This window comes from Styela clava, chromosome 3 (genome assembly GCF_964204865.1).
Source record: "Styela clava chromosome 3, kaStyClav1.hap1.2, whole genome shotgun sequence".
Classification (NCBI taxonomy): Eukaryota; Metazoa; Chordata; class Ascidiacea; order Stolidobranchia; family Styelidae; genus Styela; species Styela clava.
The window spans coordinates 14,003,857-14,031,600 of record NC_135252.1 but is presented as its reverse complement, the minus strand read 5'-3'; the positions used below and the strand labels follow the sequence as shown (position 1 = coordinate 14,031,600).

At 35.8% G+C, this 27,744-nt stretch overlaps 4 protein-coding genes across 5 annotated transcripts; 1 reads left to right on the top strand and 3 right to left on the bottom strand.

The window, feature by feature from the left end:
* Positions 1–11: 11 nt before the first annotated feature.
* LOC120342799 (uncharacterized) lies at positions 12–17,878 on the bottom strand. Of its 2 annotated transcripts, none has more exons than XM_039411779.2 (5): positions 17,849–17,878; positions 6,544–6,647; positions 2,591–2,885; positions 2,027–2,275; positions 12–886 (listed from the first exon to the last, which is right to left on the bottom strand). In XM_039411779.2, the coding sequence occupies exons 2-5, from the start codon at positions 6,623–6,625 to the stop codon at positions 340–342; spliced, it is 1,173 nt and encodes a 390-aa protein (XP_039267713.2). In that variant the 5' UTR covers positions 6,626–6,647; positions 17,849–17,878; the 3' UTR covers positions 12–339. The 2 variants fall into 2 exon arrangements, with proteins under 2 accessions (XP_039267713.2, XP_077966726.1); XM_078110600.1 differs by lacking the exon at positions 17,849–17,878 and adding an exon at positions 7,277–7,487.
* LOC120342809 (BTB/POZ domain-containing protein 19-like) lies at positions 10,418–12,012 on the bottom strand. The gene has a single exon (XM_039411791.2). It carries the CDS (start codon positions 11,744–11,746, stop codon positions 10,868–10,870), a length of 879 nt encoding a protein of 292 aa, XP_039267725.2. The 5' UTR covers positions 11,747–12,012; the 3' UTR covers positions 10,418–10,867.
* LOC120342795 (uncharacterized) lies at positions 13,791–16,716 on the top strand. Its single transcript, XM_039411776.2, has one exon. The coding sequence runs from the start codon at positions 14,621–14,623 to the stop codon at positions 15,929–15,931; it is 1,311 nt and encodes a 436-aa protein (XP_039267710.2). The 5' UTR covers positions 13,791–14,620; the 3' UTR covers positions 15,932–16,716.
* A 1,191-nt stretch (positions 17,879–19,069) lies between the features above and the next one.
* LOC120342777 (protein O-mannosyl-transferase 1-like) lies at positions 19,070–25,804 on the bottom strand. The gene is made up of 12 exons (XM_039411751.2): positions 25,666–25,804; positions 25,137–25,285; positions 24,715–24,861; positions 23,865–24,100; positions 23,182–23,378; positions 22,676–22,778; positions 22,184–22,366; positions 21,739–21,882; positions 20,783–20,968; positions 19,884–20,127; positions 19,543–19,714; positions 19,070–19,457 (listed from the first exon to the last, which is right to left on the bottom strand). Exons 1-12 carry the CDS (start codon positions 25,752–25,754, stop codon positions 19,286–19,288), a joined length of 2,022 nt encoding a protein of 673 aa, XP_039267685.2. The 5' UTR covers positions 25,755–25,804; the 3' UTR covers positions 19,070–19,285.
* Between the last annotated feature and the right edge of the window lie 1,940 nt (positions 25,805–27,744).

Genomic DNA, 27,744 nt, shown 5'->3' with positions numbered 1-27,744 from the left:
TCATATAATGCAAATCCGCACATTTCAGCAAGAAAATTATATGCACATTGAAAGCTGTAATTAGCTTTTGGTCGGCTTCGGACAAACACCAGTACGCCAGCAAATTCCGCCTTCCTAGTTGAAATATCAGGAAGAAGACGCGATTACGGAGTCTCATATGTGTACGATATGGTGACAGCGCATTTGAACCCGTACATTTGCACCCGTATATCCGCGGGTTCAAACTATATGCGGGTGATAAAATCCGTGGGTTAGGGTTAGTATGGGTCCAAATATCCGTATAGATGCAATTGTCGTGGGTTCAAAAATGTAATGGAACCGTACGAGACTGGTATTGGACTATCTAGTACCGTGAGGGATTTTAACAACAATGTGTCTTTTCGAATTTGCCGAGTCTGGCTTGTCTTCTGCTGAGTTTCTCTCGGCCGATTTGAGATGTGGCAATCTGAAACCTATAGGTGAAGTTGATCGATCAACCAGGTTGGAATTCCGACTGCCAACTGTGATATCTTCAGTGTCGCTCTCTTCTCCCTTTCTGGTACTGGCGGTGTTTAAACGAGAGGTTGAGGCCGAATGATGGGAAATTATTTCGGACATGAAAGGTGATTGCGGAGATGGAGTCGAAGCCGGAGCAGGTGGAGGCGTAGGTGGCGGTTCAGGTTCTGTATTTGCATTTCGGGAAACTGTGCTTTTACTTCGCTTCGAATGTGATGTTTGTCTGGCCTCTGGAATTGTGTTCGCAGTGGTTTTGACTTCCATGTGTTCTTTCTCTTCCGAGGTTTCTTTCACACTGACATTTGAAGAGTGTCTTGTACGGCGTAGAAGACTTCGAATATCGTTTGGAAAATTATCTGCTGTTTCGTTTTCCGGTACCACATCTACCGTTCTGGAAGGATTAATCAGTGATTAGCAATCAGATGGTTACCAGACTATGCAAGTAATAAGAAATGCCAATTGAATAATAACGAAATAAAATATGTTTTGCGTGAATAGGTCGCCTGCTTACCATTTGCTTTTGGCCGTCCTAACTATATAACATATATATACTTGAATCCTATATGTCCCATAGCATCGCACTTTTGTATCAATGTATAAAATTCGACACTATCTAGTACAAATATATATATATGTACGGACTTCAATTCATTATTTACAATTCTAATAAATTATAAATGTTAAACTGCCCCGGCAATAGCAATCGCAAAACATAGATTATTATTATTAATTTATCATTATGATCTCCATAAATACCGTTCAGAGTTTAACAATATTTAGTCATGTATGATTCTAGGTTCTGAAATGAGTGTTAATGCCGCTGTTTGCATAAGTCGCATTTATATATATGTAGGATACTCAAGTGATCTAAAGCTCGTAAGCCTGCTGTACAATAAAATGTCATAGGTTATAAGAGCGCACGTAGTAAGTTCTTGGCATGTTAAAACCGGCGATGAACGGTATTATTATACTGCCAATAATGGATGGATAGTTACATATTCAAGCGCTGATACTATCGATGGTATAAAACATCATCAGATGTAATTGTTATCATTAAAACCTTCTATAAAACCTAAGATTTGTATTCCATCGGTATCTACACACAATCTTTATTTTGCTTCTTACTCAGTGGAGTTGGATTAAACTCGTTCATAAGTTTACTTTTAGTTAACGGTTAGGGGTTTTGCTTTGAGTGAGCATAGAGTAGGATTTTCATCCCAGGGGAGAGGAAAGTCGATAAGACTGCTTAATCACATGGCGAATCATAGCCTCTCGTCCGGTTACCAGTCCATGCCGAGTATGGGAATAGTTAGCCAGTTATTTGTTTCAGACGCATAGACCAGCGGTTACTTGAACCACCCACCCTACAGTGACGAGGAATCCAGCAATCATCTCGTGCATAATTATCCCCCACGGGATAAGAACATGCAAACCCACGCATGGTAATCAGAGGTGCGGTTTCAGCGTATACCTAACGTTTAGTACGACGCGTCCTACCACCGAGCCAATGAAACGATAAACACACACAAACCTCAAATGCTTGAGTGTCCATGAGTTTATTGCTTTTTCGTGGTCGCCAATGGGCGTAATCGCGTGATTTCCTTTCATCCAATCAACGTGATAAGCGGTTGGGGGAATCCTTTGAGACACTTGCTTGTTCTCTTTTAACTTTGACTCTTTTTTTGCACCCAATCCTATACCGTGCAACGGTTCAAGTTGAGGAGGCAATCTTCGTTGCATCTGCATAATTCGTATTCGTCGCAATCGTTCCAAATGTCCCCTAATAATGGCATGATAATGGATTATTTCATTGTTTCAGCATATTAGGCATTGTGCACGCTATGTAACGAGTACAATTTTTTCGATGCATACCCATTAACCTTCTATTAGGTCGTCATATCAATTTTGAATATGTCGAAACAAGAAATATCTTTTTGAATGTTTTTTGTTTCAACTGAATATTACTTAGCATCAGGAGCTTTATAATGTGCTCACATCTAACTAAAATAGCATAAAATATAATTTCAATAATGACATCACACGTGCCACGGTAATGCTTATAGAATGTGTGCAAATTGTGCAACTCTGATTTTACCTTCTTTGTTTTTCGTCACTCATTCCGCCGCCAAGCGATGCATGTATTGAACGGTGGGATTTTGTGTGAGGAAATTTTTTTGATAATGAAGCGTCATTAAAATCCGACAAAATAGCTTCCCAAAATCCAGTGCTTTTGTCGGAGTTTTTCGGCAAATTGAGTTTAACAAAATCTTTGTTTTCTCGTAGTAATGATTCCCTGAGAATTGCCAATCTTTGTAAATATCGATCTTGATGCACCTGAAGAAATTTTCTTCTTCCTTCACTCCATTGATTCACCGAATTTGAACTCGTGACTGTATACATAATTTTTAAAGGAAAAAATCGGTTAAAATTATAGTTTAAACATTACTGACAACGGTCGTCTTACCACAATTATAACTCTAGTTATTCAAAATAACCATGCCAAATAAAATCACATTAGCGATCGCACATATCATAGGCTAAGCTGCAGATCCAAACACGTTTATGCACAAGTACAATTTAACTGCTTCAAGTAGTGTCGAGCCATGTATGCTGTAGTTTCGTTTTCATTTACACCTAAATCTTTCAACAAATATTATACCTCTGTTGATAACTTATACATCATCGCTATTGTCACTCAAAAATTCCTCAACGGAACGTGGTGAAGTTTCTTTCGATAACAAACCCACAAACCCCAAACTGTAAACATCTATAAATTGACACGTCGATTCTTTCAACAATGGATGGCGTGATTGTCAAAATATGATTCAAACCACACTAGACTAGAGTATGACCATGTTGAACAGTGTTTTGCCCACTTAGATAGAACAATACCAAGTTTAATCTATCTATGGTCGGTGGGTGAATAAACGAATATCAAACTAACGAGTTTGTCTAAAAATTGTTCTCTTTTGCATCGTAGCGGCAGAACAACATATGAAACTGGCCATTGTGAATTTATCCTATAAAATATATATATGCTTGGTATGTACCAGGTCGCCGTGACGTACCTATTGCTTTTTTTATTTCCTTTATTGAATAACATAGTTTTTTTGGTTTTATTATATTTAGCACGTTTCTGTTAGACTTCCCCAATGGTGCCGCCGCTCGATAACCAGTATTGAATTTCGACGTCTCCTTTCACCCTGGAATGCGATAAACTATATCTATCTATCGTCTAAAAGTTTCTAAAATTTGGGCCAACTGTAATTTGAATAAGTAGGCTATATGGTACAGTACAATATATATATTTACGATAAACAGGTTCGCGATAACTTCGAATCATGCAATGTCTGGCTGAAATTCTTCGGTCACGTCATATATACTTTTTTCTGAACTGTATTAAACCGAAGTTTATATATATTTGTTTGTTTTCTGACCCTCAATGTGTAAACATACAAATGAGACACCAAATAGGTAACATCCGTAAATATTGCTACTGTTATTTTATATATGTCAATTAAATTTCCAGCTATCTCTTTAGTTAATATACATCTAAGGGACCTCCTGAAGTATGCGCACCAAGATGGCGCACAACCTGAACTCATGTTGTGTACAAGGTTCAGGTTGTGCGACATCTTGGTGCGCATACTTCAGGAGCACCCTTCTAAATATAAGTATATAAAGACCAAGCCATTTACTCTATTTCGTACGTGTTCGTGATCACTATGTGTGATTAATGATAATTTACCTTTTACAGTTAGGATACCTAGTCTGAATGCCTCACAATAGCAACCAGTGTGCTTTTTTTTACAATATATATCTGCTTAATCCGTATTTTAGTATATTCTATACATGCTAATTCCAGAAGAGAAATTGCTAAACAGTTTAATTCTGTATAGCTAAACAGTTTAGATCTAAAATGCAATGTCCAGTGTAGTGTTATTAGGTAGGCAAAAAAATCGATTCAAGGTTTACAACATCTCTCTATGTACTGATTCATTTACACCCAATACTCAATAAATTAGTCCACATAATTTAATCGTAGAGGGGGTTATTGAGTGTGGAGAATATCAAACATCAAGGAGTATATAGGTAAATATCACCATGACACCGACAGTAATTACTTTCTCGTTTGTCGCCGTATCCAAACAGTTGGGCATTCAAAGCAACGCTGACCAGAACCCCAAATAATGCCATAAATAATAAATTGTTTATCGAATGCCTAAAATTCATCTGTAATGAGCAAAATTGAGATCGACGTACGGACTCTCATGATCCATCGTTGACCTTGCTCAAAATTACATTCATATCATATTATATTTCTTGTGTTCTCTCACCACAGTTTTTTTTAAATGTAATATTAGGAGAGCTACGAATAAACTAGACTCTGAACTCATTCAGGTCCTCGCACGTTCTCGCATAATCTTGTACCCGAATACTTTTCAGATCATTTACATAGAAAGTTTGACCTCATGAAACTGGAAACAATAAACAACAACAAAAACCAACTGCAAATTTGTACAATAGTGTATATATAAACCTTCGAAAAGGCCCGTCGGCTCACCAAACTTTTGAGATATTTCTCGACAAAAATGATAACGTAAATATGCTTATATGAAACACGGTTGAACAAACCAATAACTCATCAGGATCTTTCTTTCGGGAAAAAAAACTAGGCTATAAATTACCATGGGTACACCAAGCAAACCTGCGTTGGTCAGTTTAACGTTACTCAATTAATCTCAGTTATAAATATACAACGTGATTTTCTGAATTAGTATAAATTTTTATTATGGGCCATGCATACCACGATATAACGTCTTTATAGATGATTGCTCGATACAAATGGTCACACGTGGGCCGTATTATTAACATGAATGAATTGAGTTATAAACGGCATCATCCTAGAACCGACCTTACAATGTAAATAGAATATGCAAACATAGTCATCTTAAACTGCGGTTTCCAGAAATGGGAAAGTGGTTTAGGCTGAATGAACTGAACTTGTTAATGAGTTACTGGTGCGTCTCGAGGAAGTCTGTTATCACTTCTTTAGTGGTGGTAGCTATGACGACACCCTCGCGTTTCACACCAGAGTTAGAATTAGAGTTTGACCCAATCAGACGTCAAGTAACGTCAATCAAAACTTGTTGCAGATAGGCCGATAAAATTGGCAAAATAATTCTGAAACTTCGTCTTTTTATTTACAAATTACAACAGGTGCGGAAGACACCTTATCCTGAAGCAGGAAAAATGTTAATGTTGGCGTAATCATTCATTGCATAAAATAACGCCGAGTAGCACAGCAATACCTTCACAGGTATCCTTCACGGGATTCAAACCTACAAACCCACAGCGTGTTCTCCGCGCCGAACAAAGGGCTTACAGCACCATCGTGATCTACTCAACGTGAAGAAATTTTAAATGAACCCGGAGTTACATAAAGTATCCTCTGCTAATTCAAAGTTACCTAAACAACTCAATCCTAATTTCTAAGCCAACTTATTATGTTATATCCTGACTCTGCCACTCCGTACGACATTACTATGTCTAAAAGTATTTAAAAAAAAAATTCCTAACATTATGAAAACGCAAGTTGTAAAGCTGTAATCGAAAGTTTTATAAGATTCATAATATTGGGTAATAAAAAATGGTCAGGAATATTTGTTTTAGGGGCGAGAAGATGAAATTAGAAAGTTGTTAGAATTTGGTAGCTGCTCTGCTAAAACCACGAATCAAATTATAAAATATTATTAATAAATCGCAAACTATACTTTGTACAAGCAGAAGTCTCACGACATGCACGCTAGGAAAGTAGATGTCGAAGCTCGTGAATGTTCATCATTTGAGGCTGACTGTTTTCTGAGAGCAGTTGCGGACGAGCGATCCCTTATTTTGTTCGTTGTTTTATAAATGATTTATTTGGTGATTATAGACAACATAACAACATTTGATTAAATTCGCACGAGCTTAATAAAGCATAAAATTAAATAATCTTGAATAGAATAACTTTTTCACATGACAAAACGTACTTAGAATTGTATTTACCTGCAGTAGCCGTAGAAGGTACCAAGGTCACCAATTCCGATCTTCTTGTTAAAGTCGTTATTGCTGTGCGTGAATTTTTCATCTTAGCTGATTAATATTTACGACTGAAACACAAAATTGAGTTATGGTTATATATCTGCACGACGTAAATACCAATATGTCACGCCCAAAGACCTGGTAATATAGATAGATGCCCTTGATTTAATTTCTTCCAAAAATAATAGAAAATTATTTCACGGTCAATAAAGTGAATGTAAGTTTTAGAAAGCGTTATTCCTCTTCAGGCATATCCTTTCCTAGAAATAATGATGTAGTACACCGGCCGATGTCATTGCATTTATGGTGCATACTGCCCAATGTGGTGTATTCCTGCTCGAATATTTATCTTTCCTATGCTCTCCGTGATATATTACTCAGTTCTTGTGTCTACGACCGGTTGGATTCATTATACGTCACGTCCGCCCTCTTTGATGGGTATTTATCCCCGCAACTCTCACACACATTTTACGAAAAATTGTTCAATTAAATAACTATTTCCTAAAATGAGGATGAGATCAGGTGCTCATTTTCTCATATGTCTAGCTCGTCGATAATAATTAAAATTTGAATAATTTTTTTAATAGAATTTTTCGTTAGTTCACATGTCTTTATTTGTAACTAACTGCTTGTGATGGTTATGAGTTTTAAATTCACACGCGAATTCATAAATGATCAGAATGAAAAAAATATTTACAATTGCTTTGAGGAGTTATCGTCATCATAAAAACAATTTCTGATTTTAAATCCGATTCGGTATCCAGCCATATACACAAATAACACGAAGTTCTATTGTTGTAACTTCTGGGTGAAGCCCCGTGGAGAAATTGTTGTTATAACGTCAGTGTTTTTGTGTACAATTTGCTCAATATGGATGACATTTCAACGTTCAAATCCAAGTCTTTGTTGTTTTAACAGTCGATGTATTAGCCGCTTTATGAGTTTTTTTGATTTCAATACGAAGAAAAGAACAATAGTATATTGATACAAAATATTAGCATGATATATTGACAACACAAAAATTTCAATCCTATTTAAGATCAAGTTTTTACATTTGCGGAAAACTGTGCGGAGACAATCAACAGAGCTTCATTCTCTATATTCCTTATGCGTTCACGTTTTTCGCGTTAGATTTTCTCTTCACACTAACCTATGTTTGAGGCGCCTTTAGTAAACATGAACATAATTTTTTGCCAAAGAGTATTTTAGAAATTTCAGTAACACACGAATTATTTATTGCAAAAAAATTGCATCTGAACTAGGAAAGTGATTTGATTTTGTCATTTTACTAAACATCAAAACTTTTCTCAACTATTTTGTAACATACTAAAATCATAGCAACAATTATAAAAGCACACTATGCAATTAACAATTTTTTTAGGTTGCGCAGGCATATCTGCAAAGAATTCGACACGTGTGAAAACAAACTTCTTTCACAAAACTACCACTCTTTTTCTACGCATCTGCGTATGTTAAACTTTGAAACTAAAAGAGCGATAGTGCGTGAACCAATCTTAATTTGCATCCTATGATAATCTCGTTGCACTGTCATAGAACCAATCTGAAATATTTTGCCTGTCGTTACACATTCATTGCCCAGACTATTTGTTCTAGCATGAAAAGATGTATTTTCAAACATGTCAGACATCAAACGTAAAATTAAATTAGGAAAAGAGTGGTGAAGTATTTTGTCAAGTACATTGTAAGACGTTCAATCATTTGTTTGTCTAGTATAGTCTCATGATAAAGAAAAGTTTTGGTTGGCCGCGTTATGGGTAATCTCTCTAGTATTGGATGATGAGTGGTCACTAAAAGGCTAGACACGTAATACCAATGATATACGTAGCGCTGATGGGGCACTAATTTTTAAAATTGAAAGACGAATGATTCATTATGCAGTTAAACTTCATTCATATAACCAATATTCATAATGAAATTTTTTCCAAAAGTCATATTAAAATATTTACGCATAGCAAGGAACCTAAACCTGGAAAAAGGAAAATTTGGTGGCTTTGAAACTATCAAATTTGTTTAGAAAACTGAGTGTATTGTGCCTAATGTTCTTATATTCTTTCGTATCGTCTTTCAATTAACGAGTTGCCTAAATCAGGGCTACCCACCTTCTTTTATTGAAGGTCCGCAAACAAAACTTCAAAATTATTTGGGTCCGGTCTTTCCAGAAATGATGTTTCGGCATCCTTAAACGAGCACTTCCTCGACCGACTAATGATTAGTAGCAAATTAAAATTGTTTATTATGGTGTTATAGTTCTTTTCGTATATATTCAAAACTATGAAAGTCATTTTATAATAGGAAATTCAAAAAGTGGGGCTAATGATCCAAAATAAATAATTAGGTGCGATCCAAATCCAATACTCGAAAGGTCCGGATTCGGACCGCGGTCCGCCAGTTGAGTAGCCCTGGCCTAAATCACGCGTAAACGTAAATCTATCTAAACTAGAACATTGGAATAACGCTGAAAAAAGTGACCTGCCCCACTCGTCATACTTTGTCAGACGATTATACTCGACTGGGATTGAAACACGATAATATTTTCCGCGTGGCTACTTAATTATCTAATCCACCGAGTCTATCTGCCGTCTATGACAAATCGCCTAATACTAACAACAGATTTTAAATGACACCTTTGTGTGCCTTCTCAGGAATATACAATTGTAAACACTGGCAAAATGACGTTCTATTGATAATACTACGCGGCGCTTACGCTAAGTCCGGGTAAAGAAAACATGCGGCGCAGGACAATACTTCAAACAAGTTTTCCATGGCACTTGAAACTTTCAACGTAATATAGTATTTTATTTTATGACATGCGTAACGATATGGCCTTTGACACAAGTATATTGTACAAAATTTACCTTCATATATCAGTATCAGTAATTCGGACCTGTCGGACATCCAGAGCAATATATACGTGAATGGTGAAATAGAACTACCAGTATATGTGCCAGGTAAACTGTTATTTCTCAGTTTACTCACTACCAAGATAAATATCAAATCCCTTTTTGGCTTTTACACATATCCGTTTAAATATATTCTACCGTGAATTGGGTATAACCATTATTTGCGCAACGTTTTTCTTTTACGCAAAGCCCAATCACGAAAAAAAATATATATATAATGGTAAATTGTATGTAACTATGAACATTTTTGTCCAAAAAGCTTGCTTCGCTTAAACATACTATTATATTTAGCTGAATTGGGTGACGTGCCAACGACAAGTAGGATTTATTTCTTCAAGTACGCAATATCTCCGAATATGAAAACGTTATGAAGCCTCTAAAAGTACTTTGAACATTGACCTCTTAATCTTCAGATTCGCTAGACCACCTTAAAATATGTTTTCTGGCAACCCTCTTGATGCCAAGAATAAGAAGGCAATGCTGATGCAAAATAAAAAAATATTTTTCTTGTATGACTACACTTATTGAGACCAATTATCTGGTGTACTGATTACGGTCACATATGGATTGAAGGCTATGTAGAGATTATGTAAGACGACAATAAAAAAAAAATAAAAATTTTGTGCGCGCTACCTTTCTAATGAACCGCAAGGGATGAGTACAAAACAATGCTGCATACTGTTTTTAGATGGGGCCACGCAGTTTAAAACGTTTCACGAAGGACGAAGCTATAAACAAGAAAAAAAAATCGTCCCGATCCCATCGGCACAATAAATAGGTCTATTAAACGTCGGAATAGGCACAAAAATAACACCTGCAAAATATGTGTGACGCAAATTTAGTGGTGTGCACCACTTACATAGTATGTGAGTTAAACGTGAATTCAGAATCAAACTAATGCACAAAAACGAAAGAAACACGGTTATGTTATTTAATGTCTTAAAACTGTTATAGAAACTGTTGCGCATACAGCTAAAGCATCAAGCAATACTTAAAACTACTTGGAATATACGATGATAAAAAGACCCATTAAGTATCTCAATTTAGGACTAAAGAGTGTGTACAGAGATAACATCGGGCGTGGTTAAGAGTTAAAATTTTATTCTACAGAGGAGGTAAAGTCTTTCAAACTTGACAATGACCCAGAATATTAAATTGAAAAAAATGAAGCCCTGAGTAATTTATTGCAAAAAATCACTTGTCCATTTAATATGATAATTGTAAGTTATTTTCTGGATAGTCCAGTTTTAAGCAAACGAGCCATTTTCAGCTGTTTATTAATGTTAAAGCATAACATAAAAAAAGATGTAATTCAACTCCAATAATTCCTTTAGCATAACATGTAGAAGTTTTGTGAACTCATACAATTAATTATTAACCAAATATTGATGTGTGTCTCTTTCTTTAGTTCCTTTCCTCGGTCTAACCATTACGCTTGGTGGTGCATTTTCTTTCAGAGCATGAAATCTCCATGCTGCGGCGAGTTGTTGGACAGGAATTACTTTTTCCTCACGATTATCGTCTTCAACCTTGCTTAGCTCTTCTGCGGAGAGAAGTGGAAGTCGCACTAGTCCAATAATGGGTGCAGCTAATTGACTCATAGGCTTACCTGAGACGACGTGATTCGCGCTTGACCAACGCCTGACTGCATGCAGAATATCAATTTCGTCAGCTTCGATATTTTCGCTTCTAAGTATAACACTGAGGGATTGTTCTGACAATTCCAGAAATTGCGTCGTTGCCAGTACTTCACGTGTGTTCGCTTCTATGAAAGATAATGCCCTCTGAAGAATTTCCTCCTGGCCATGTATGACAGCACTCTGCAGAACGCTACAAACCGAATCAACGACCATTGAGTCAAGCATATACCGAACAGACAATCTCCGCAGGCCATCTAGTCCGTAATCGATTGACATTGCAAGTACATCAGGTGCGAGATTAGGGGTCAATGTGCAACAATTAGTGTACATGTAGTCAAGAGTGGTCAAAAACACTTCAGGTCGTACGTCAGCAAGAACGTAAGGCACTTCTTGATCCCCAGTAGCGTGTATCGACTGTTGTACAAACATGGAGCGAAATACCTCTGATCTAGCTGCCAAAATGCACCTATGAGCAGCAATGGTTTGTTTTAGTGATCCCACCACAAATGTTATATCACTAAAATCTTTTTGGTTTATACATCTTTTTCTCATTAAACTGTAAAACGACGTTTGGTCCCCTCGCATCAGTTTCTCTTCTTCCATCATAGATCTACCCTTTTCATTTAACCAAGCACAAATCGCTTAGAGTTTATACCGTCACTGGACTCTTTTGAAGACTTCAGTACAACCACATAACAAAGCGACTGCATAAACAATACAATATAGAATAGTAGCAATTTACTTTGCACTACAAATCGTAAAATTAGATTCTTCCGCTGAACGGCAACAAATTATTATAAACTTGTACACGCCCGTTGATTTCCATCCATCGCCCGAGGCGCTGTCATCGAAATACTTCCACATAACTGAAACTCACTTCGTTCTTTCAAGATTGCTACCTAACGTTTTAAACAAATGATAGCTAACCGCATCGTATTTCACGCTGAATCGTTTTGCTCATTTAAGACGGCAAAGGCGATGTTATTGTTCTAAATTCACTCGAGGCAACGTCATAAGAAAATAGGTCACTTTATAATTTTTGCGGGCTGTGAAGTTACCAGGCAAAACCTATATAACGAATCCCGTATGTGATCGCCATATAATATTATTTTGTGCAATGATTCCACCAACAAACATAACGCGGTCGCATAAATAACCCGTCTTCAATAATTTGCAAGTGCTGTAGATGTCGTCAGTAGACTACAATGTTTACTTCAATTTTAAATAATATCACAATAGAATTATTTCACCTAAATCACCAGGACATTTTGACTCGTGGCAATTATGTATCAATGACGCTTGCTTAATTGTGGTTGCTGTTTTTTTAAGATTTACGAGCTAGCTTGGAATTGGGACTTTCGTACATTTCAGCAGTTTGTTCTCATCTAACGTAATTGGCCACGAAATGATATACTTCATCTTCTAGAATGCGTAATATCTTAAGCTTGGCGATGTGGTGTGTAGTGCCTGTTTTAGGAATACGATCGCCATCGTACCTCTGATTACCCTGCGTGGGTTAGCAGGTTCGAATCCCATGAGGGTATAAGTTTGTGCGAGCGGATTGCTGGACTCCTCGCCACCGTAGGCTGGTTCACTTTACGCAGGTCGGTTGCGGCCAGAAATTGACTGATAGGATAGGATTTACATATTCAACCCAGGAGAAAGAAAAGCCGAAATCCTGCTGGTGGCAGAGCCTACGGCGGAGAGGAGTCCAGCAATTCTCTCGCACAGAACTATCCTCACATGGGATTCGAACCTGCGGATCCACGCAGGGTAATCAGAGGTGCTATGGCGAGCTTAGTCCTGAAGCTTATCACGATGCGCCACACCGCTGAGCCGGTCTGGACAAGAGGCTGTGGTTTGCTATAGGATTAAGCAATCCTATCGCCTTTCCTCTCCCATGGGATAAATATGCAAACTCAATGCCACCCATCGGTAATTTCAATGGGTCAAAGGTCGCAAAACATCAATTGGAATGGCGGGTATTTTCAATTTAGTGTTTCGTGAGTGAGGTTTGCTGCGGGCAGGATTTATGTGTATCATTTCGGTGAGTGATCCCTTATTGTGTCTAATGTTTCAGTGGGGTTTCGCGTGACCCATGATTCATGAAGCTTCATTGCCATTCTTTCTTCCCTTAGCATTGGCAGGTGAGTATGTTTACCGAAGATTTAATAATTACTGAATTAGACTCCAGTTAGTCAGTAGGCAGGTAGGGTTAATAATCGGATACCGTAATGGGGTAGATATTTCATTGTTTTTTTTTTACTGAGAAATTTCGGGACTGGTCGACATTAACAATTGCACCATGAGCACTCTTAGGTTAGAACTGTAGAATGAGGGCATTTTAATCTGTTATGCCTCAACAAATCCTGCTAGTGGCAAAGCTTAAAATCTTTCTTACCTCCAATTTACTCAAATTTCCGTGGTTATACAGTCACACACAAGTGCCTATCTTTGGGTTAACGCTTAATAAACAACTATCTCTTAATACTACAAGCGTTAACTCGTATTATTGTTATTTATTAAGATATTATTATCAATTATTGGTATTTACTAAGTGCAGCTTTATTTATTTAACTAATATAGCATGATACCTTACCAGTACTATAGTGGTTCTCATCTTCCTATTTGTATATTTCTAGTGCATTTTGTTGTCTCATGCGCTTTTGTACTGGATCTATCCTACGATTACTAGCTTAGCATCTACCAGAATAATGCTTACCTTTTATTGTTTTTTTGCCCATTTTTGTCACATTTTCATGTATACATCTGCCTCCAGCTTCGGTAGAGACCTACAAGTTTATATTTGAAAATCACTCAAATTCTGAGTGCTACTGAATTCACTTATACTTTCCGGCGGTCTCTACCCTCCTATGCCGTACTTCGGTACGGCGTCAAAATATAACACTATTTCCGCGTCGATTGGAATAACTAACTCGACTTTATCTTTATGTTTGTTATTCAATAACCAGCTGCTGTTACCATGGCTACCTCGACCAGTAGTGTCGGGAGTCGCTTTCTCATATTAACTAGAGTGACACCGTGATATCGGTCACTTAAATGTGTAAAAAGGCCGTCTTCGACTTTATTATTTTATTCATTATTCACGACTTTTGCTAGTATCCTGTTTGACTTTTTTCTCACTATGATTTAATTTTTAGACTCACTCCCCCAGGGTGACGCTGCTCGATAACCTCTTCTGGTTTATCGCGCCTCCCTTCACACTGAAAGTATTGTCTTATATGTGATTCGTATTTATTTGTGTCTACTGTGTACTTTCGGTATGTGATAAAATAAACTACTGACTGACTAAAATCCTGTCCTGTACCTCAAGTACTTCTTGTGGGCGTGGCATAACGATTTTGCCCTGACCCTCAAAATCTTGAAGTTTATAACTCATTTATTTTAAGAAGATTCAGAGATTAGAAAACGCAAATTCTAAAGGTTTTCTAATTTAATATATAACGTTAGTCTACCCGTATGGCTACTGGTGACATCAGGAACAATCTAAAAAAACTCCAGAAACAAGTTTCTTTTGTGCAATACCCTGATGAGCTGGATTTTGAAGGACTTTCCAAGGGCGATGTATCAGCTCATCTGCCTATCCTTTATCATGCCTTTTTTAACTTTAATTCACGAGTTGTTGAAAACATAACCAAACTCAATTACAGTTTGGCGGGAAAAAGGGATTCTGCTTTTGTCAATGTTATTTTCAAAATTATGCGAGAACATAATCCAAAGTGTAATTTAACATTGAAGATTGGGCAGTTCATGTCAAAAGGATTTGCAGAAAGAAAAATAATCCTCACCAAGGACATATTAGAATTTGTTCGTACTAGTCCAAAACTAGCTGCGAATGATGGTAAGACCAAACCAAGGGCCAAAACAGCTGTTAGTATCGCTGCGATGGTGGGAGCAAGTGGTATATCTAATGCAAACATGAAAGTACCAGATGTAAGTTCCATTGCTTCGAGTCGAGAAGCTACTTTAGTCCATTCATCACACTTGCAATCTGCAAGTCATAGCATATTAAGCACTGCGCCAATAATGCAGTCAACTGCGCGAAGTGTCACTAGATGTAAAACTGTACCTACTCTAAATTCTGTTTCTGAAATGGAAATTCTTCATTCGGTGTCTCATGAGGATGAGCCACAATCCTTCAGAAGTACTGTTGTTTGTCATGCAAGCGATAATATTCAAAACAATGGGCGAGTTGGTGAAAGTGACAATGTGGAATACGAGTCAAAGGAAATTTATTTTCGGGACGAGATTAATGAATTGCAGGAAAGATTGAAAACTTTGGAGAAAGTTGTTCAAGAAAATTCAAAATTAAAAAGTGAACTCGAGGAGGTGAAAATGGAGAATTTAAAGTTGAAAAAAGAACAAACAATACTCAAAAAAGACTTTGAAATTTTCATAGGACATAAACAACAAATTCCTGCCAACAATATCGTTGCTCGCCTAGATATTATCGACTCAAAAATTTCAGTGATTGAAAATAAACAGGCAGACCTTCAAACTCCTCCAAGTCCAGTTTGTGGTGATAATCTATGCAGTCATATGCAAAAAATGCACTTGCAGAATAATGAATCATTTTTAAACACATCTCAGGTTACGGAGAAATCTCTTCTTGATGTGACAAATGATTCACCAGCAGTTGACACTCGGCAAAAAAGCATGAAGTTGTTGCAACTGGTTCAAGGTACGAGGACATTACTGGGCCTCAGTGACATGTCAGGTTTAAATCAATCTACAGACAAAGTTGATGAAAATAGTCCGCCTAAAGAGTGAACTCGATTATGGTAGAGATTGAAATTACAGTTACCTAATCAGCAAAACATCTTTTAAAAATGCTAATTTTCTATGTCTTAAGAAAAAATATTAAATCTGTAATTTTGAGCAATTTCTAGCTACTAATGACTTTTGCAATCTGGTGTACTTGGCTGCTGGTCTTGTAAGATCTATGTCCAAACCATGACTAATCTATTGTAAAGTATTTTAGTTTTGCTGGTATACAATGCATAGATAATCACACTTTACAATGTTCTAATTAATATCTATTCACTCTCCTAAGTTGAGATAACCTATGAGATCATTGTTTTTCCAGTTACTTATTTCAAAAATCAGTAAAATTTGGGGTATTCAGGGAATTTCTGGTCAGGTTGCCATGGTTATATTAATATATCAACTAAAACCATAGGTGGCCCTGTTGAGTGGCCAAATGTACATCTCAAAATAACAGGGAATTTATATAATATTTGCATATAATTAAAATGCCTACATGTAACTGTGACTGATATTCAACTTAAAAATGGGGTGTGTCGAAAACGTTTTGTTCCACACTTGTCCAAAATTTATGACTCTCACTACATATGGATTAATCCAATATTTTTTTCAGTAGTATTATGTTTGCCTTGTTTACATAATATATATCGTGATGAATAAGATCTATAAATTAGTGTTGTGTTTGGTTGTTTAGTATGACTTGAGTTTTTCTCATGCAAAGAATTATATATATACTATAAGAGTATAAGTTTTTATTTCCACCCACCCACAATAGCAAATAATTCACAGTGTGCAGTTGTCAGTATACTATCCGATGGTTGGCGAATCGTGCTTTGCGTTAGACACATAACTGCTTTTGCACCAAAGATTATTCTGCGTAGTTTTGAATCCCGTGCTGGATAGCTATACGGAGGAGATTGCAGGACTCTAGTCGTAGTAGTAAGGTGGGTTACACTTCACATAATCGCTGATTGGTTACAGCACCTTCACCATAAAGTCCGTGAATGTGAAGCGAGTAACTGATTAAAAATCGCCACACCCGGTATGGACTGGAGGCCACGCGTGACGCGTCAAGTGATAACGCCTTATTAATTGAGGACGACATAGTTTCTACGTCACAGACCGAACAACATTTCACTGTAGCCTTTTTCCTAAACTCGACTATTGCACGATTTTTGCCGGCGGTGTGGCTCATCTTGCTAAGCGTCAGGAATACGCTCGCCACCGCACCTCTTATCACTCTGCGTAGATTCGCAGGTTATGTGCGAGAAGACTGCTGGACTCCTCGCCGCCGTAGGGTGATTCAGATAATCGCTGGTCGGTTACGGCTTCCTCCATCATCAAGTCCATGCTTCCGAAGACTAATAACTAACTAATCCCATACCCTGCCTGGACTGGTAACCGGACGAGAGGCCGTGGTTTGCCATATGGTTATGCCGTTCTTTGCGTTAGACGCATAACTACGTTTGCATCAAAATTATTCTGCGTAGTTTTGAATTCTGTGCTGGATAGTTATGCGGAGGGGATTTCTGGACTCTAGCTGTAGTAAGGTGGGTTACACTTTATATAACCGCTGATTAGTTACAGCACCTTTCATCATAGAGTCAATGAATCTGAAGCGAGGAACTGGTTAAAATTTGCCATATATATCCGATATGGACTGGAAACAAGACGAGAGGCGGCCATGTGATTACGCCTTATTAATCGAGGACATGGATTCTATTTTACTGGTACCTTTTACCTAAACTCGACCATTACGCGATTTTTGATGCTCATTTTGAGAGTGGTTTCGTGAGTTGACGCTAACTAACTCGTACACAGAATTTTAACCATCAATTTCATGCATCTTAAACTTCTGGGAGAACGAAACGACCAATTAATTTATACCTAAACGATGATTACGAAAAGTTAAATATTACTCACCACGGATACGATCGAAGACTAAGCAAATTGACAATGGCTCCGTATACCTAGTGTCATTCGTCTCCTGATGTCAAAGAGTGATATTCCTCGATCTCGTATTATTTTAACTTTCATGTTTTATTTTGGGGGAGGAGACAATATTACCTCAAATACCTTGAAACACTATTCTCAACCCGCCAATCAATATATGGTGTTCGAGATTGATACAGTGATGAGTGACACAAACGTCGCTGATAACGGTTAAGCAAAAAAAATCCGACAACAAGCGCTGAGTCGATGGGCCGGGCTTGAAAACCATTGGCATTCTGTGATATACCGCGTTCGCTATATTAATTAAATCTTCTGTAGAAAAGTGAAATTGCACAGGAACAAGTGATTATGCCTGGTCTGGCACGATTCAAATTTGTAAGCGACATTTTATTCACAATATAAAACATGTTTTCTTTTTCTCGTGTGACAAGCAAAGTAAACATTAATACAAAGAGATGTTAAACGTAGTTACACGAGCTGATCTGTTCTTAGTTAAAGCCCGTGTTGCGATGACTTGTTCGCAAGGTCTGATCATAATAGGGTAAAATATTCAGAAATATTATTTTCATATATATATATATGCTCAAAAAGATGTTCCAATTATTCAACTAATTGTTAAATTAGTGAAACAAATAGTCTAATATTTTAAAATACCTTATTATGTGAAATACTCGATTGTTACATAATTACTTTGTATATATTGTGAACGTAAAGGTTTCCGGAGTCCATCGTAATTTCTGAATCAAAAAATACCAATCAAACCCCGATATTCCATCCATCACGTATTTTATAATAAATAAATTTATTATAAATTTTATGACTTGTTCATTTTACTTTGATTACTCGCTATATATTTGGGATAGGCTTTACATATTTATTTAATAACCTATTTGCGGTACTTTTTAACTAACTGAATACGCCGAGTGCTTATAAATACCGTGTTTTCCCGAAAAAAAGACCTAGCCTGAATTTTTAAAAGGATTACAAGCCTTCCCCTTAAGATAAGACCTAGTCGAAAACTCGATATTTGTTTAGACTTGGTCGATAGCAAGAAATCTCTCCTACACGTTTTAAATGATTGATAATCTATGTTTTGCAGTTGTTTTGAATAAAAACGTGTTATTTATAAGTAAATGGATATCGGTTTTCATATTTTGTACATCATTTTGTTTTGTACATCACCCAAAAATAAGCCCTTAAGACCCAGTCTCATTTTCGGGGAAACACTGTATATATTCAGAATGCCACAATTACTTAAGACATTTCCGCTCGTTTCAAACCCTAATCAAATGAAAAAACCAAATAATTCACAAGTGTTAATAGTATAATGATACTTAAGAAGTTAGAAAACACAACACCAACGATAAAATTTGTGATTATTTTTTGCTCTGGGGTAGTGCTGAAAAATTATTCACTCCATTTCGAATGAAGAAAAACATCCCAAGCATTCCACCAGCGAAATAGTTTGATAGTCTCATCATCGGGACGGATCACTCCAAAAGTTACAGACGACAAGGCTTCAAACGTAAAAATTATCATCACCATCAAAAATATGTAACATATGGATACTGCTTTCCCACTGAAAACAAATAATAAAGTGCATTGATTTAACCTTTAGTTTAGGCTATTATGTTTCTAATTTATTATTATTATTTTGAGCTTACCAGACTTTTGTAATAGATTCCACTGCACATGCATGTAACATATGTTTAAAGGGCAATGCAGGCAGATAGTTATATAAAAACAATGGGCGATCACATGATAGGCACCAGATCATATGCAATAACCATCCTGATGACAATATTGTAAAGGCATATGCATTCTTGGTCCACAGTTCTGAAAATATAAAATACAAACAAGGATTCACTGATAATTCGTAATACCATACCAGCAAGCACAGTAGATGTCACAGATTCCTGACTTTGAAGAATGGCAACTCTCATAAAGCTGGCTAATGACAGATCCCCAACAAATAGTATAAGCAATCAGTTTAACATCAAAATACCTATATCAATGGTGACCATCTTTCTTTGCATCTTCATTGCCCATACAGTAATCATCAATCCGTAGAGAACAGAGAAACAAATCCCAGTACACCAAGATATTGGGTTCCCAGCCAAATGTATTTGAAAATCAAATGTCTGATTATGCCAGTATGGGATTGTTGATTGTGCAAGAGGCCAGGTGAACGGTGATGAAGCATGTATGTGATCAGTTGTTGTTGATCGAGATAATTCATACATCAGCATCTAAACAAGAGATTACTAGTGATACTGAAAACCTGGATTTGAACAAGATTCCTGTTTCAAACTGTTGAAAACATCAATCAGGATTTGATTACGAGGATGTACACAATACAATGATATCTATGAAGCGGATGTCCATACTTAAAATCAATTGTATGTTATTTTAGAAATCCTGTGGCGAGATAGAGTATAGTGATTGTTTTGTGAACTTCCGATCAGAGGGTTTAAGATTGAATATTTAATACAAAACTTCAGAAACAACATGTCAATACCAGTGGCACAGTTTAAAACAATTTTGTCAATCTGCAAATGGGGCTACATCAGGTGATCGCGTCCTTCACGATGCCACAAAAAGTATAACTTAATGATTCAAATTGATCATTTTGAATTAATAGTACAAGACGACAATGAATGATGAAGGCTACTGTGTTTAGATTTTGTACAGTTTTATATTAATGAGCACTTGAGGCAGTTTAAATATGATTGATATTTCTTTAGTTTCCCGCTTTTACAGATTATGTGAAATTTTTATGTTTCTCAATGCCAAAATAAGATATAAAACTGGGGCGAGATTCAGGCACTTCTGTACTCAACACTTCCTCCCATCATTGCAATAAACCAGACAGACATTTTTAAAGTTCATTAAATTTTCTCTTACATGTGTTTCAAAGAATTTATCCCAAAAGCCTATTTCCATATTGTCATCATCTCTTTCTTCATCGGTAAAATCATCATGGAATAATTCCTCCGCTATCCATTCTGTATCACCATAAGCCCAGTTGCTTTTCTGAACATCGGACACAACTTCATAGTGTCCTGATTGCGAATATGTCATGTCTGTAACCTTTAAAATATATAACTTTATGTCAGTAGTTCTTAAACTGCACACTAATATGTCATGAGAGTTTGTCAGGTGAGACACCGAGTTTTAAATTAACAGGAAAGCAATTGTGTTACAAGTGTTTAAATATAGCATAAATCCACTCAATATTTAACTAACTCTATTTGCTATTCAGTTATTGAAGCGCATTAACTTTGTGTTTTTTTCGAAACTAATTTTGATAATCATACAAAAGTATTTTGAATAAGATCGTTTATCCAAATAGAAAGATTCAGTTGGGCAGACGTTCAAAAGCAAATATAAAGAAGATGATATTCACTGTGGGTTTATTAGTTCGAGGTCAGGGGATCACCAACAATCACACCAATATTTTGAATTTTTGTCAGTGCTAAGAAAGCTGAATAAGTTCGAGAATCATCGCCTTATGTTATTCCCTAAAAAGTTCGTAATAGTCAGTTAAATTACATCAAATATTTGCAGGATATCTATAACTTAAAAGTTTGGGAAGCCCATTAAGATAGAAGACAAGGTGAGTGCCTGCAAATTTCAAGCAATAATCTCACATCAAGTTGTAAAATGAAAAACAACGCAATATTTTGAATTCATACATCAAGGAGGTACTAAATTGTAGAGAGCGCTACATGTTGCAAAGGATCAATAGTGTATTTACGTAAATGAAAGAATCTTCTCATTATTCCAGTAAATATTTCAGACGTAAACATTGTCAGTAGTTGGTGCTTAAATTCTATGAACAGTTTGAACTGAATACTAACACGCAACATTGTTTCTGATGCATTGTGGATAAATTGAATCTTGTGATATAAAGTTTTCCACTTGTCATTGTATTTTGATGTCTTCAGTTTAATTGTCCATAAAGGTTCATATGGAAGGTCAGAATCTTCAGAGTAACAACAAACCTTGGAATAGCAAAACAGAATAGGTGCTTTCACACAATACAATTAGAACTAAAACTGATCAAATAAACCAACACCTTATCAACGATACTACAAATTAAGAAATACACACAGTTATACACATTTTCGGCTTATTAAAATTATGGTTATTTAGACATATAGAAATTCATAAAGATATTGCCAATTTTAGGAATCAAATTGATCAAATGCAAATACAAGGCAATCAATGACATCCTAACGAACATCAGGTGAACTGTTAATGCAAAGAGGAATTGAAAATAGCTATTTATGAAGTAGTAGATACCTCGTGTTTATAAATTGATAAAGGTCCAGCAGCCTCATTTGCTTGAAGTTTATTGTTCGTTCTGGAATGAATCAGCTGTAATTGATCATCATTATGCAATTTCTTGTTTTTTGAAGCAGATTCATAAGGCAGTGACACCAACCACCAGTTACGAGCCTCTTTTTCTGGAGTGCAGCTCACCATCTGTTTAGATTAGGAAATGGTAATGTTGGGACTAAAGAGTGTCTATACATCCTCTATAAATGATCGAGTTAATATATGTCGGATCTGCTTTCAAATAGTTCAATTTCATGCATATTTACAACAAAATTGTTATTAAATTAGGATTTACTGCAGAAATCACATGAAGTAACCACTACCGGGCTACAAAACAAGAATATTTACAATTGAGAACAGATTTTAATTTCAAATATTTCAATTACTAGTGAAATTTTACAATGTCAGAGAAATTTCAAGAATACAATGTCTTGTTCTCAACCGAGTAGGTACAACCTGTAGTTGAGAGCTATATCTTCCATCTTCATATTGCACTGGATATCTCTTATTGGATGAAGTTAAGTAGCATTTTTTAGACACTGATCTTAATGTGACATAGCTGAAATAATTCGGTAATATTAGACTTATATTGATAACCATAAAAGTAAAATTACTGTAATATATTAATGTATGATTCATCATGCAGTATAGTGTATTGAAATAAGGGTGCAAAGACTTTGTGAACTGGCTGTTTTATTGAAATAGAATAAATAATCACATTGATTTATACCACATGAATTAACGGATTAAAGATTTACATATTAGGAATTGAAGAATATAAGGGTAGGATTTCCATATCTATTCCATGGCGAGGAGACCCAACAAGACAGCTTGATCATATGAACCATGACCAGTTAATAGTCTGAGATAACAACTGTCTTAACATATTGACATATACACTAGTCACATCTCACAGTACGGTGCTTATTAAAGTTACCGTACTTACCAGAAAAAATTATTACCTGCCATAAACAACAGTCTTGCTTTTGAAATCAGGACTATTTGAGAAGGATGCTTGAAATGCAGGAGATAACTGTTGTTGATGGGGACCAGGTAGAGGCAGCAATGCGAAATGAAGGTAAAATATCAGAATGTAGACTAGTATAGGAGTCATTACAACATAAGAGAAATATGTCACAGACGAGAAAACAACAGATTTCTGAAAAGGAATTATATTTTGTACACACTTGTAATTTCAGTTTAATATGTTTCCTTTAAAAAATATGATAAAAATTGAAAATTTACATGGCATAAATTAACAATGGATATTAATCGACTACATAGATTAGCAGATAGAATGTTACAAACACAAAGTATTCTCTCCACTCAATATACGAATAATAGATTGTTTCATTGTTTATTTAGATGAGTCCCAAATTGAATGATCCAGAGTTGGAGAAACGTTTGCAGATAGAAAATGAGGAAATTAGAAAATCATATTAGAAATTATAATATAGTCAATGTACATTTATCAGTCTCAGATAAGCGTATGTCTAACCCGCATAACATTTCAAGTGTAATGAAAAAAAGACACTGATAAAACTTCATCTCACGGTTCTATACTAAAGAAGACATAGGCTACTGAAGAAGTTTTGATATACCAGTAGTACAAATAGCAGAACTATTAAACTACCATAAGACATACCAATGAAATGTTTCCGTTCGTAATAATCTTCCACAATTCTTCTGCAACTATATAAAGTATAACAATCCATGTTACATAACTTGAAGTACTCAAACTCAGAGAAATACCAAGAATTATTCCAGTTACTATTCCGTTTTGTTTGGTCATTGAAAGTGATAAACATATTGCAAGATATTGAAAACATAGTATGATTGAATCGGGAAGAAACAGTTTGCTCTGGACAATAAGTGCGTTATCTGTAAAATGAATATACATTGATTTAGATCCAAGGTAACATACAAACCTTTTCATCTTTGCAGGCCATTTGCCAGTTCCAGCTGATTCAGTGGACCACACAAGTTTTAGTGAAACATTGAAACCTTTTTTCCCAGAATTCAAAAATAAAAAAACACATTATCGATGGAAACAGTGGTTCGCAACCTCCAGCCCGCGAATTTTTGAAATTTTTGTGGCCCTCGAACCACCTTACTTTCAATGCATAAAAACAAATATTTCTCATAAATTTATTAACTAAGCACATTGCTTAAAGGCGGAAATTAATGTGGCCCATTATTACCGGTACATAACGTTTGCCGATCACAGCATAAAAAGTAAGAAGTAATGAGATAAAATAAAACAATTCTGAAAAAAAATATATATTACCGATAAGTCAATTTTAGAAGAAAAGGAATTGTAATTGTAAACACTATCATACACTAAGAAAAAAATTAATTTAACAATTCTAATCCTACAGCGGTTAAAAATACGCCAAACACTTTCAGTATGCTAAAATTCTTGATCCCTCTGCTAATAATTAAAAAATGAAACAATACTAAATTTAATTGCTAATTAATATTGCAACTAAACTCACCAAAAACAACAAGAAAGGATGAAATAAGTGCAGCAAAAGCAGAAAACTTCAGTGATAAAATAATATTGAAGACGATGATTGGAAGTAGAACACCACATATAGCAGCTGGAAGACGAGCTATCCATGCTGGATAATCATCTGGAAAGTCTACAAATCATAAAACAAATTTAAGTGATTTGAGTTTTACATTTGCAACAGCCTTTATTTATTTTTTTAACGTATTATTATTTTCTTGTGTGCTGTTGATCGATAACCAGGTGACTTTTGATGACTCCTACTACTTCAATATTAAGATATTTTCAAGTTCATCAGCTCAAGAGTCGAAAAATTAAATAAAGGACTGAATACCCAAAATGCAATGCTGAAGCAAAATATTTCTGCAAAAGTTATTAAGAGATTTGATCTTAATCATAATTAATCACCTTTTCCAACTTTACTCCAAATATTTTGATCAGAATGTTTCGGTAAAAATAGTTGCATCAATATTTTTGCACCAGGTGGTTCAGAATCAAGATGAAATTGGCCTTGGTGGTAAAATTTACATATTCTACCGTAGTGAACTTCATCAAACCTGTAAAAAAACGAGTACATGAGTATTCATGTATCATAACAATGCTTACAAATTACAAATTTAAGGCCTGACCACAGAGTACTTTTCACTTGTAGTCTATGTCACGAGGCAAGATTGCCCATGTAGTTCTCACAACATTTCAACCAACATGCTATTTCATTTTAAATCATATGATGACACTTAATTCTGTTACACCTAACAGTCTTCATTGTGGTTGTTTACCAATCTTCTCAACAAACTTGGTGCTTAGCCAAGTTATTGAACCGGCACCGCTGCACAACTTTTGTGTATTTGCGAATTGCTCTCTTGTTAAAATAATTTAAAATGAAAATGGTATTCAGGTAAAATACTTATATGAATGCAAAATGTTTCATACTTACACAACACTACGTGGTGTTTCTATATGAAGAACAATAGAATAGAAGGATTTTGCAACAAGAGCAACCAACAAAATATGTACAATTCTCATTTTAGTTTAATGGTATATGCTCTGAAAATAGTATAAAACTCATAGTATAAAATGGTCTCGTCGGTGTGGTGCCTTTACACCTCTGATTACACTGCTTGGATTCGCTGGTTCGAATCCTGCGGGGAAATAAATATGTGCGGAAGGATTGCAGGACTCCTATCAATATTTGCCGAGAGAAATACAGAATACAGAGAAATACAGCCAAACTGTGAGGTATGACAAAGATTACAGCTTTGACACCATTCACATTCGAAATATGTGTTTTTAACCTTATTAGAAGTTTTGTCAGTTTTTCAAATTTTCTTAATCATTTGCGTGTTCATTGTTTTGTTCTGTGTATGCTTTTTCGGTAAATCGAAATATTCATATAACTGTATAAATATGGTACCTATTTTAGTGACTAGTGCAGCAATGAGAATCAATGAAGCCAGTCTGAAATTTTTGATCAAATAGGATGTTATAAATGTATCTGGGTGCAATCAGCTAATAGAGAGTAGGGCTGTCCAAGCGAACCAAATAATCGAATCGAATCGCAAATTATTCGAATCGTTTTTCGGCTAATTTTCGAATCGCTAAGATTAGGTACATAAAGCGGAAACCACCTTTGCAGGACGTTTTTTATCGGGCAAGCGGCGGCGCTTCGAGTTTAGACCGCTCTCGCTCCTGGCTTAATTGGTTTCCCAATATTTCTTTTGCCTTCATTTTGTGATAAACATGTCATTCCTAATGCCCGCCCGGTGGCACGTGATTAGCCATTTCATGCATGGTCATCATAACTTAAAAGTTATCGGGTAATGACGTTTTTGAGAGAGAACAAGGAGAAAAAGACAATTTAGAAAACGATAGTTCTATAAATAGAATCGATATGAAGCTGTTAAGTTAGTTATCATAGGAACTTGGTAAAGGCAACTCAAAGCTGAAACAGGTGTTTTGGGATCCTTATGATGGCAATACTGTATTATTCATCAATATACCAAGACAAATAATTGCACTCTTGATTTTTGATGGCTGTTTTACACTAACAATATTAAAGTCATCAAACTAGCTTCGAATTTGTTAAATGCAATTTTGAATTTGAGCAACAGTTTTATCTATATTAATGGTTGTTATTATTTTGCTGAAAATTACACAAAAAAACATAACCTAGTGGATAGGATTAAAATAGCATCTACAGGCTTTACATGTCCTATTAAAACTGAATCCATTAGAATTGAGATTGCAATTTTTACCCCTAACACTCAACAGTTTTCGAGACCCAAATTTTGGAGTCCTCAAATTTTTTTGACCAGTTCATACAAGCGTGTGATCTCCTTTCACAAATCTGAAAACATTGTATTGCAAAATACCAGCAGTAAGTAAGATGTAACTGCACATACGTCACCACAACATCGAAGGGCAGGCGTTTATTGTAAAATAGAGACAGATTTAGGATTGCGCAATAATATTCGATTATTCGGTTCGATTCGGCAAAAATATTCGATTCGAATCAAAAAATTATTCGATTTTGGACAGCCCTAATAGAGAGACTTTGCTTTGAACTTACTAAGAGATAATACAATAACCCTGTAATTGGTTACCCCATTCTCTAACGGGTTTCTGCCAATTTCTGAATTTACATACGGAAACGGTATCCGTATTTAAGTGACGAGCCTTTCCGCATATTACCCATATCGGTAGATGGATTATTTCGAAAACACCATAACACACACGAATTGAAGCACAACCTTTAAAAAAGTTTAAAACATGAGGAAAATCATGTGCCTGCCCACCAGCACACACACCCACACAAAAACCCAAATAAATGAGGCTTGGGCCAGAATTGAACAAATAAAATACCCGATAGTATTTCGGACTGTTGTACTTTTAACACTTACCGGTACATTGATAATAACCAATACAATCTCATTCAAAGATAATAGGGGGAGTGCAATGCAATAAAGTGACGACAATGGTCATTGAAGCTAAAAAAAACCAAGCCACGAGAACTACT

Bases quoted from the DNA above. Each gene is read 5' to 3' on its own strand.
- LOC120342777 (XM_039411751.2), bottom strand. From the start codon at position 25,754: ATGAGAATTGTACATATTTTGTTGGTTGCTCTTGTTGCAAAATCCTTC. The intron at 24,101-24,714 runs GTGAGTTTAGTT...TTCATTTTACAG, and splicing joins ATCCTTTCTTGTTGTTTTTG to ATAACGCACTTATTGTCCAG. The intron at 19,715-19,883 runs GTATTTTGATGT...TTATATTTTCAG, and splicing joins GATGGTCACCATTGATATAG to AACTGTGGACCAAGAATGCA.
- LOC120342795 (XM_039411776.2), top strand. From the start codon at position 14,621: ATGGCTACTGGTGACATCAGGAACAATCTAAAAAAACTCCAGAAACAA.
- LOC120342809 (XM_039411791.2), bottom strand. From the start codon at position 11,746: ATGATGGAAGAAGAGAAACTGATGCGAGGGGACCAAACGTCGTTTTAC.
- LOC120342799 (XM_039411779.2), bottom strand. From the start codon at position 6,625: ATGAAAAATTCACGCACAGCAATAACGACTTTAACAAGAAGATCGGAA. The intron at 2,886-6,543 runs GTAAATACAATT...TTATGTATACAG, and splicing joins ACCTTCTACGGCTACTGCAG to TCACGAGTTCAAATTCGGTG. The intron at 2,276-2,590 runs GTAAAATCAGAG...TGCCATTATTAG, and splicing joins AGTGACGAAAAACAAAGAAG to GGGACATTTGGAACGATTGC.